Source organism: Dipodomys ordii, unplaced genomic scaffold (assembly GCF_000151885.1).
Source record: "Dipodomys ordii isolate 6190 unplaced genomic scaffold, Dord_2.0 Scaffold31, whole genome shotgun sequence".
Classification (NCBI taxonomy): domain Eukaryota; kingdom Metazoa; phylum Chordata; class Mammalia; order Rodentia; family Heteromyidae; genus Dipodomys; species Dipodomys ordii.
Genome location: NW_012267247.1, coordinates 10128587 through 10139551, shown reverse-complemented (window position 1 = coordinate 10139551; position 10965 = coordinate 10128587). Strand labels below are relative to the sequence as shown.

At 53.8% G+C, this 10965-nt stretch overlaps 1 protein-coding gene across 1 annotated transcript; it reads left to right on the top strand.

The window, feature by feature from the left end:
- The first annotated feature begins 260 nt into the window (after positions 1 to 260).
- Positions 261 to 10534, top strand: Flii (flightless I actin binding protein). Its single transcript, XM_013016343.1, has 28 exons — positions 261 to 269; positions 387 to 467; positions 957 to 1042; positions 1131 to 1292; positions 1508 to 1611; positions 1897 to 2072; positions 2156 to 2313; positions 3363 to 3447; positions 3720 to 3867; positions 4016 to 4149; positions 4345 to 4557; positions 4743 to 4922; positions 5826 to 5908; positions 6025 to 6099; positions 6353 to 6436; positions 6526 to 6697; positions 7769 to 7873; positions 7957 to 8148; positions 8337 to 8525; positions 8624 to 8763; positions 8841 to 9084; positions 9222 to 9376; positions 9464 to 9524; positions 9602 to 9730; positions 9808 to 9914; positions 9994 to 10099; positions 10231 to 10296; positions 10381 to 10534. The coding sequence occupies exons 1-28, from the start codon at positions 261 to 263 to the stop codon at positions 10513 to 10515; spliced, it is 3579 nt and encodes a 1192-aa protein (XP_012871797.1). The 3' UTR covers positions 10516 to 10534.
- The last annotated feature ends 431 nt before the right edge of the window (positions 10535 to 10965 follow it).

Below are 10965 nucleotides of genomic sequence, written 5' to 3'. Positions count from 1 at the left end.
TGTGATACTGAGGAATCAAACCCAGGCCCTCATGTATGCTAGGCAAGCACTTTACCACTAAGCCACATTCCCAGTTCCCTGTCCTGTTTTAAAGACCCTAACCCAGTGCTACTCCCTTCTTGCCTTTTGGAATGAAGGAGAAAGAGTACATGATTAGAAAGGATAATGCTAGGTTCTGGGGCACATTTGAGATGCGATTTGAGATTTGAATCGGGACTTGCCAGGAGAATAGGAAAAGCCCACCAGGTGAAAGGTTCACTATGAACAAGGTCCAGGAAAGGGAGAGCACTTAGACTGGCTTCCTGAGCCTCCTGGAAAGATATCCTACCCTGGCCTCTGCTTCTGGGGGTAGAAACTAGGAATCACAGACTCTTTGTTATTCCTAGGCCATTGTAGCTCGAGCCAATAGCCTGAAGAATTCTGGAGTCCCCGATGACATCTTCAAGCTGGATGACCTCTCAGTCCTGGTCAGTGTGTTCACCTACCACCTGGTCCCTGGCTACAGACCTGGGGCCACCACTGTCCTATTTTACAATCAGGGAAACAGACTTTAGAAAGGGCCTCGCTGTGCCCCAGGTTACTCATTCTAAGATCTCTAATACAACGGGGCTGGGAAGATGGCTCACTGGTAGAACGCTTGCCTTGCATGCCTGAGGCCCTGGGTTCGATTCCTCAGCACCACATAAGCAAAAAGAAAAAAGCCGGAAGTGGCGCTGTGGCTCAAGTGGTAGAGCACTAGCCTTGAGCTGAAGAGCTGAGGGACAGTGCCCAGGCCCAGAGTTCAGGCCCCACAACTGGACAAAAAAAAAGATCTCTAATACAAGACCCTTCCTGGAGATGGGCTGTGTCCCTCTGGCCTTAAGTCTTCACTTCATGCTGTGTATGGCCTAAACTTTAGTTAGACAAAGGCCTGCCAAGGGTGGACACCCTAACCTGGACTTGCCCCTGCTCCCCAGGACTTGAGCCATAACCAGCTGACAGAATGCCCAAGGGAGCTGGAGAATGCCAAGAACATGTTGGTTCTCAACCTCAGCCACAACAGGTAATACCCCTGACTGGACTACCCCGCATCCAGCCCTGGACAGGACCTGGTACTTACCGAGGCCTGCCCTTCTTTGCCTGGTGTATAGCATCGACACCATCCCCAACCAGCTATTCATCAACCTCACGGACCTGCTGTACCTGGACCTCAGTGAGAACCGCCTGGAGAGCCTGCCACCGCAGCTGCGCCGCCTGGTGCATCTGCAGACGCTGGTGCTCAACGGGAACCCGCTGCTGCATGCCCAGCTCCGGTGGGCACCTTTCCTCACCCTGCACCTTCCCAAGAGCCCACTGCCTTTGCCCTGGCAGCTGCACCCTTTGGTGTGAGCTAGTGCTTCCTGAGCAGGAAGTTCTGTTCCTCGGTCTTGCTCTGCTGGGGCTTGTGCTCCTGGACTGCCCTTCCAGGTTTCCTAGGATTCCCTGCATGGGTCAGCTCTGCCATTCATGGCTCTTGTCACCCTGGCAGGCAGATCCCGGCCATGACAGCCTTGCAGACCCTGCACCTGCGGAACACACAGCGCACCCAGAGCAATCTCCCTACCAGCCTGGAGGGCCTGAGCAACCTTGCAGGTCAGGACACCGGAGATCCCTCCTAAGTTCCCACCCCTCTGGCCCCTGTACTTCCTGGTGAGTGAAGGGGCCTAAATCCTGCCTCTCCAGTCACATTCCAGGCATATTAGGATTAGTGACCATAACGTCACCCATAGTCTGAGGGTGTTTCTTCACATGGAAAAACTGAGGCTCAAAAAGGTGGTCAGTTGCCTAAGGCCACACAGTCTGGGGATGGAGAACTGGGGTTCACACTGGGTCTGGCTGCCAGTGGCACCCACCATTTGGCTCTACTTCACATTCCAGATGTGGACCTGTCGTGCAACGACCTGACGCGGGTGCCTGAGTGTCTGTATACACTCCCTAGCCTGCGCCGCCTCAACCTCAGTAGCAACCAGATCTCCGAGCTTTCCCTGTGCATCGACCAGTGGGTGCATGTGGAGACCTTGAACCTGTCCCGCAACCAGCTCACCTCACTGCCTGTGCGTCCCGGGCTTGGGGAGGGTGAGGGGAGGCCATGCTCCTGGGCTGGATCTTCACTGCTGCCCCTGCCTGGCTCTTGCAGTCAGCCATCTGCAAGCTGACCAAGCTGAAGAAGCTGTACTTGAATTCCAACAAGCTGGACTTTGATGGGCTGCCCTCTGGCATCGGCAAGCTGGCCAGCCTGGAGGAGTTCATGGCTGCCAATAACAACCTGGAGCTGATTCCTGAAAGTCTATGCAGGTGCCTAGGTAGTCTGGGCGGGTCTAGGGATTCTCCCAGCCCAGACAACCCCAAAACTAGAACCAGCTGTAGTGGAGCTGTCAAATGGAGAGGAGTTTATTCACCTTCATAGATGAATATCCTGCAGCTCCGAACCACAGGTTCTCCATCTGGGTTCCCCAGAGCACCCTTAGGAATGCCTTTTTTTTTCCCCTTTGTGCCAGTCCCAGAGCTTGAACTCGGACCTTAGGTGCTGCTCCGTAGTTTGCTTTTTCTCAAGGCTAGTGCTCTACTGCTTGTCACAGCTCTTATTTCAGGCATTTTGATGGTTAATTGGGGATAAGCATCTCACAGACTTTCCTGCCTGGGCTGGCTTTGAACCGTGATTCTCAGATCTTAGCCTCCTGAGTAGCTAGGATTACAGACTTGAGCCACAGCTCTACTTCCACCTTTTTTTTTTTTGGTAGAGATGAAGGTCTCATGGACTTACCCACATGGACTGGCTTTGAACCATGATTCTCAGATCTTTACCTCCTGAGTAGCTAGGATTATAGGTGTAAACCATCAGCAATTGGCCAGAGATGGTGCGCATGCGCACGCACGCATGTGTGTGATGGGGCTTGAACTCTGGGCCTGGGCATTGTCCCTGTGCTCTTCAGCTCAAGGCCAGCACTCTACCACTTGAGCCACAGCACCACTTCCTGTTTTCTGGTGGTTAATTAGAAATGAGTTTCAGGGACTTTCCTGCCCAGGTTGGCTTTGAACTGTGATCCTCAGATCTCGGCCTCCTGAGTAGCTAGGATTACAGGAGTGAGCTACAGGTGCCTGGCCATTTTTAATGCAGTGTTCCTAACTGGATTCTTCTGGTCTAGGCCAGAAGGGCTTTAGAAGGACTGTGTGAACGTGGGTTCCATACCACTTCTATCATGGAGGTTACTGCCCACTTACCTGGTCAGGCAGAGAACAAAGGACACTCCTGCCCCATCTTTGGCCCCTTCAGGACTGAAAGTCTCTCCATTCCTTCCCCCTTGTCACCTCCCTGAGACCTCAGCTAGCCTCATCTCACACAGGTGCCCAAAGCTGAGGAAACTCGTCCTGAACAAGAATCGCCTTGTGACACTCCCAGAGGCCATCCACTTCCTGACAGAGATTGAGGTGAGCACCAAGGGTGGAGGAAGAGCTGTGTCCTTGAGTGAGGAGAACCTAGCAGAGCCCTCTTGGAGGAGGAAAGTCCCAGTGGGGAGGGGACCTGCATCCTTGCATTCCTAGCCAACAGTATCTTGAACTCCCTCCCACAGCCACCTATGGGGATGGCCAATGTGAAAGCCCAGGTCCCTGGCTCCTGGGGTAGACTAGACTAAGCAACCAGGTCCAGGGTAGCTGGGAGGTGGGAACCAGGCTCAGCTGTGGCCCTGTGCCGCTGGCAGGTCCTGGATGTGCGGGAGAACCCCAGTCTGGTCATGCCACCCAAACCTGCTGACCGCACTGCCGAGTGGTACAACATCGACTTCTCACTGCAGAACCAGCTGCGGCTGGCAGGTGCCTCCCCTGCCACTGTGGCTGCAGCAGCAGCTGGTGAGTAGGGGTGGGGCTACCCTTGGGCCTCAACCTACCTATCTGAATATTGGGTGGGATGCTGTTTTCGGGACATGGCTCCCGCAGTTGGCTGGATGCTGAGTAGCACAACTTCATGGAGTTCAGCTGCTTGTTCCTCCCTTTCCAGGGAGTGGGCCCAAGGACCCTCTGGCTCGAAAGATGAGGCTGCGTAGACGCAAGGACTCGGCTCAGGATGACCAGGCCAAGCAAGTGCTGAAGGGCATGTCAGATGTGGCCCAGGAGAAAAACAAGAAGCAGGAGGTAAGCCAAGCCAGGGCTGCAGGGAGGCAGGCGGCAGTCTGGGCCTTGCTTAAAGTACACTGTGTGACCTAGGCTAAGAGGGAGAGGAGGCCCTTGCCAAAAAAAAAGAACGGCTGGTGCAAAGGTCCTATGGTGGGCAGCAAGCAGAAGCCAACCTGAATGGGTTGAGTCAAATTACGCGTTGCATTCCCCCAGGAGAGTCTAGACACTCGTGCCCCAGGGGGGAAGGTGCGGCGCTGGGATCAGGGCCTGGAGAAGCCTCGCCTTGACTACTCAGAGTTCTTCACGGAGGACGTGGGCCAGCTACCTGGCTTGGTCATCTGGCAGATCGAGAACTTCGTGCCTGTGCTAGTAGAGGAAGCCTTCCATGGCAAGTTCTACGAGGCTGATTGCTACATTGTGCTTAAGGTAAGTGCTGGCCCCACAGCCCACAGATGGCTCAGCCCCCACCTCAGAGTGGTTCAGCGAGGCCTAGTTGGAGATGGACAGGCCAGGTAAGGGTGGTTCAGCAGTGTCGGTGGCATACCTATCCTGGGGCTGGAAAGCCAGGACAGGCCTAGAAAGACTCTCATGGCCAGTGCTTTGGTCCTCAGACCTTTCTGGATGACAGTGGCTCCCTAAACTGGGAAATCTACTACTGGATCGGCGGGGAGGCCACTCTGGACAAGAAAGCCTGCTCTGCCATCCACGCCGTCAACCTCCGCAACTACCTGGGAGCCGAATGCCGCACTGTCCGGGAGGAGATGGGTGATGAGAGTGAGGAGTTCCTGCAGGTGCAGTCCTGGGAAGGGAGTAACGGGCTCAGATGTGTGGGGATAGGGCAGTAGGTGGGCTGTTTAGGCAGGACAAGGAGCTGAGGCCAAAGGTCAGGCTTAGGGATGACTCAAGACATCTAAAGCAAGTGGCAAAGCAAGGTCTGGGAAGACCTGAGGCCAAAAATAGCCCAAGTCTAGCCAGTGAAACATGGAGCTGGGGTTGTCAGTTAGGGAGTAGAGCCCAGGCTTGGATGGAAGCTCACAACTGACACACACAGCTGGGAAACCAAGCCACACAGGTATGGCCAGGGGTGAGATGGGGGTGGAGCCACAGGCTGGGGCCTGGAGGCCAGCCAAGTACCGTCTACAAAGCTGGTTCCCAAGCCACCCTGCCTTCTCCAGTGGTTACATACACACAGGCTACCAGCCGTGAATGCTTCCACAAACCTGCTGGCTCCTGTGCCCCAGTACACTCACTCCCTGCTAGCCATCTTCCTTCTGCAGATGAGCATTTTCATAGATCTGTACAGTCCTGTGTCCCAGTGGCTTTATTTACAGGCACAGAACGTTATCATTTTTTCAAAAGCATCAATACAATTTTTTTTTTTTTTTTTGCCCAGTCCTGGGGCTTAAACTCAGGGCCTGGGCACTGACCCTGAACTTCTTTTGCTCAAGGCTAGCACTCTACCACTTGAGCCACAGCACCACTTCTGGCTTTTTCTATTTATGTGGTATTGAGGAATTGAACCCAGGGCTTCATGCATGCTAGGCAAGCGCTCTACCACCGAGCTACGTTCCCAGCCCACCAGTATGCATTTGTAGTGTCCAATTCACTTTGTCTCCAGTTCTGTGCCCAGTCTGATAGGACAGGGGTACTTGGTGGGGCAGGGAAGCTGAGTGAAGAACCATATTCTCACACAGGTGTTTGACCACGACATCTCCTACATTGAGGGTGGGACCGCCAGTGGCTTCTACACTGTGGAGGACACGCACTATGTCACCAGGTAAGGGTGTGGGGGTGATACTGACCTGGACTCTTCCGAGATGGGTTTGGAGGAGATGATGTTTGCGGTAAGTTGGCCCCTTGGTGCCCATACTTAGCCATTGTTTGGATCCTCAGAATGTACCGAGTGTATGGGAAAAAGAATATCAAATTGGAGCCTGTGCCTCTTAAGGGAGCCTCCTTGGACCCAAGGTGAGCCCTGTGATGGGAGGGTGGGGGACATGGGAGATGTTGACTTTCAGCCTCCTCCTTACCAGCCAGTTTGGGACAGGCTTGCGTCTCCTCAAAGAGGCCTAGAAATCCTTGTTTAGCCCTTATCCCAGAACTTATCAGGAGTGTTTCTGAGGACAATCCAGAAAGTGGCTGAAACCCCATCATAGTTTGTTGTTGGGGTCACTGGCATAGGAAACTTGTGCTTGCTATAACTTCCACTCTTCCGGGGCAGGTTTGTGTTCTTGCTGGACCAAGGCCTGGATATCTATGTATGGCGGGGGGGCCAGGCCACCTTGAGCTGCACCACCAAGGCCAGGTAAGTGTGTACTGCGGGGTGATCTTTATGAAGGAGTATGTTCTCTAAGAAGGTGCCAGCCTCACTGAAGGTTTTGTGTTGGTCCTCAGACTCTTTGCAGAAAAAATTAACAAGAATGAGCGGAAAGGGAAGGCAGAGATCACCCTACTGGTGCAGGGCCAGGAACCTCCCGAGTTCTGGGAGGTGCTGGGTGGGGAGCCCTCTGAGATCAAGAAGCATGTACCTGATGACTTCTGGCCACCCCAGCCCAAGCTGTACAAGGTGAGCCACAGTGTTGGGGAACCGGGTTAGTCTGACTTCACCAGCTTGAGGGGACAAGCCAGGGACGGGCCAGGCATTGCAGTGGTACTGTGGATGGCAGGGAGAGGGTCTCTGCCTGGTCAAGGAGTTGCCTGAGGCTTGGCCCTTGAGAGTAGCTGAACTTTGGCCTGGAGGGGAGACAGAAATGCCTGTGTATTAAGGCCAGCAGTCTTGGCTTTTTTTTTTTTTTACTGGAGCTTGAATACAGCCTGGGTGCTACCCATTGGCTTTTTTGCTCAAAGCTGATTCTTTGCCACTTGAACTGTAGCTCCAATTCCAGCATATTTGCTGGTTATATGGAGGTAAATCTCAGGGACTTTCCTGCCTCTTGTGTAGATAGGATTTGCAAGAATGAGCCACTGGTGCCCAACAACTGTGGGGCTCTTATAAGCAGTAAAGGGACAAGTTAGAAAAACAGAAATGATCGTAAGGCTCTGGGAGGACAGGCAAAGAAAGTAGTTTCAAAAGCTCTTTGAGGGGGCTGGGAATGTGGCTTAGTGGTAGAGTGCTTGCCTAGCATGCATGAAGCTCTGGGTTTGATTCCTCAGTACCACATACACAGCAAAAAGCCAGAAGAGCCAGGTGCCAGTAGCTCACGTTTATAATCCTAGCTACTCAGGAGGCTAAGATCTGAGGATGATGGTTCAAAGCCAGCCTGGGAAACAAAGGCTGTGACTAATTAACCACCAGAAAATCTGAAGTGTTGCTGTGGCTCAAGTGGTAGAGCATTCGCCTTAAGCTGAAGGGCTCAGGTACAGCACCCAGGCCCAGAGTTCAAGCCCCAGGACTGGCAAAAAAAAAAAAAAAAGAAGCCCTTCCATTGCCTGAGGAGGTAGAGTTACATCCCCAGTACCACATAGGGGGGGAAAAAAAACTAAAAAAGAAACAGCATTCCACTGAGATTATCCTTAAAACAACCTTAGGAAAGCAAGGCCAGGGGACCTAAGCCACATAGCAAGGCAGAGCCAGGGGGCTGTTTGTTGGGGCTCATGTTCCTACACCAGTTGCTATGCCATCTCTTCCTCTTGCCAGGTGGGCCTGGGCCTGGGCTACCTAGAGCTACCACAGATCAACTACAAGCTTTCTGTGGAACATAAGAAGCGGCCCAAGGTGGAGCTGATGCCCAGGATGCGGCTGGTGAGTCCACAGGAGGGGTGGGTGGAGCAGGGAATCCCTCCTCAGTGATGGCCAGGTGTTAACCTGCAGCCTTCTGCCTGCAGCTGCAGAGCCTGCTAGATACACGGTGTGTGTACATCCTGGATTGTTGGTCTGATGTATTCATTTGGCTTGGCCGCAAATCCCCACGCCTGGTACGCGCTGCAGCACTCAAGCTGGGCCAGGAGCTATGTGGAATGCTACACCGGCCACGCCATGCTGCTGTCAGCCGCAGTCTAGAGGGCACTGAGGCACAGGTATAGCCCTACGTCTGGAGGCTGGTTGCCACTGTCCTTGCCCACTTAGATACCTACCCAACCTGACTTCTCTTTGGTATGCCCCATCTCTCTAGGTCCCATTCCCTTGGGCTAGGATCTCCCTTGACCCTAACCTTAACCATGTTGGTTAAAGGCCAAGAAATGACCTCTCACTGCACCCCCTGTAGGTATTCAAGGCCAAATTCAAGAATTGGGATGATGTATTGACTGTGGACTACACACGCAACGCAGAGGCTGTGCTACAGGGACCAGGGCTCTCTGGGAAGGTTAAACGTGACACAGAGAAAAAAGACCAGATGAAGGCCGACCTCACTGCACTTTTCCTGCCACGGCAGCCGCCGATGCCACTAGCAGAGGTAAGGTGGGTCCTGGGTGAGGGCTGGGTCAGGGTCTCCTCACAGAGCCCTGCTCAGATCTTCAGCAGGGGCTCAGACCCGGGGGATGGGGCCTGCAGGCGGAGCAGCTGATGGAAGAATGGAACGAGGATTTGGATGGCATGGAGGGCTTCGTGTTGGAGGGCAAGAAGTTTGCACGGCTGCCTGAGGAGGAATTTGGCCACTTTTACACACAGGACTGCTACGTCTTCCTTTGCAGGTGCCATTACAGTCTGCCTCTGTCCTTTCCCTAAGGTTGGTTGCTCCAGCCCCTGCTCACCACCCTCTAAAACACAGGTACTGGATACCAGCCGAGTGTGAAGAGGATGAGAAGAAGGAACACAAAGATGAGGGGAAGACTGACAAAGAGGGCAAAGAAGGGGAGGAGGCAGCGACTGAAACAGAGGATAAACAGCCAGAGGAGGACTTCCAGTGCATTGTGTACTTCTGGCAGGGCCGGGAAGCCTCCAACATGGGCTGGCTCACCTTCACCTTTAGCCTGCAGAAGAAGTTTGAAAGCCTCTTCCCAGGCAAGCTGGAGGTGCGTCTGCCCCATGAGCTCTAGGCCATGCACCCTATGGTCTACAGTAGGGCATGGTGGGGCTCAGACCCCAGGGAGGCTTGGCCCTGATGGAGCAGGTAAGGTCCAAGGAACTACCCAACACTTCCTCACCCCAGGTGGTGCGCATGACACAGCAGCAGGAGAACCCCAAGTTTCTATCTCATTTCAAGAGAAAGTTCATCATCCACCGGGGCAGGAGGAAGATGGCCCATAGTGTCCAACAGCCAAGCCTCTACCAGATCCGTACCAACGGCAGTGCCCTCTGCACCCGGTGCCTGGCTAGGGGTGTGGGTAGGGTTTGGTGAGCCCCAAGGGCTGGCAACCTGACTTACTCCTTGCTTGGCTCCCTACCCTCAAGGTGCATCCAGATCAACACGGACTCCAGCCTCCTGAACTCTGAGTTCTGCTTTATCCTCAAGGTAGGCTGCAGGTGTGAGCAGGGCAGCTGGGAAAGGATGGTGGGAGGCCTGATCTGAACTCCCTGCATACTGCACAGGTCCCCTTTGAGAGTGAGGACAACCAAGGCATCGTGTATGCCTGGGTGGGCCGGGCATCAGACCCTGATGAAGCTAAGCTGGCAGAAGATATCCTGAACACCATGTTTGATGCCTCCTACAGCAAACAGGTGCCTGAGGTTGAAGGTGGGCAGGTAGGTGAGCCAAAGCAGAGCACCTGAGGCTGGGCTAAACTCTTTTCCCACAGGTCATCAATGAGGGTGAGGAACCGGAGAACTTCTTCTGGGTAGGCATTGGGGTACAGAAGCCCTATGATGATGACGCGGAGTACATGAAGCACACACGGCTCTTCAGGTGAGAGCCAAGACTGTCCCCTCCCCTGCTTCCCTCAGTCCTGGCACTGAGTGACTCCTGGTCTCACCTTGACCTGCAGGTGCTCCAATGAGAAGGGTTATTTCGCAGTGACTGAGAAATGCTCTGACTTTTGCCAGGATGACCTGGCAGATGATGACATCATGTTGCTAGATAATGGTCAAGAGGTAAGGAACCAACAACCTCCTCCTAATCCTCCCCATCAAGGGTCCTGCCTCTTATAGGAGGAGCTTACCATCTGGGAATTGTGGGGCCACTTCTGCATCATCCCTGTGACTCTTTCCTGCTGTCTCCTCAGGTCTACATGTGGGTGGGGACCCAAACCAGCCAGGTGGAGATCAAACTGAGTCTCAAGGCCTGCCAGGTGAGTGGGGGAAGGGCACTGGTGGCCGGCTGCCCTCCAGGTCTGGGGGGACCACCTGGGGCCCACTGTGTTTTTCTTTGCCAGGTATATATCCAGCACATGCGTTCCAAAGAGCATGAGCAGCCCCGCCGCCTGCGCCTGGTCCGAAAGGGCAATGAGCAGCATGCCTTCACCCGCTGCTTCCATGCCTGGAGCGCCTTCCGACAGGCCCTGGCTTAGGTGGTCCTGAGAGCTTCCTCACCTCCAGTGAGGAAGGAGGAGCTTTCTGTCCACTGCCACTAGCCAAGAATCTGCACAGGCGACAGTGCCCCATCCCCCACAGTACCGTCCCTAGCAGCACCAATGAAGGCAACTCTGATAGATAGCTGCATTGGGGGGAGGGGGGTGGTAATCTGGAAATCAGACCCCCACATAGTGTGCACACCTGTGAGTCCCCCCATCTCTTGCTAGGGATAAATCAGATGTAGTTGTGCTCTAAGATATTAAAGGCTTTTATTTTCAATATTAAAAATCAGTTATTTTTAATATTAAAATGCTAATTAAAAAAAAAGACAAAAAAGCCCCCAAGGTACAATCTACAGGGAAGTCCATCCTGACACACACACCCAGACACACAGTGACTGGCTCCAGCAGTGGTGCCCAGCAGAGCTTCCAGTCACTCACACACAC

Coding starts and splice junctions, on each gene's coding strand:
- Flii (XM_013016343.1), top strand. Junction 468..956: donor TGGATGACCTCTCAGTCCTG/GTCAGTGTGTTC, acceptor CCTGCTCCCCAG/GACTTGAGCCATAACCAGCT. Junction 5,909..6,024: donor GACACGCACTATGTCACCAG/GTAAGGGTGTGG, acceptor TTGGATCCTCAG/AATGTACCGAGTGTATGGGA.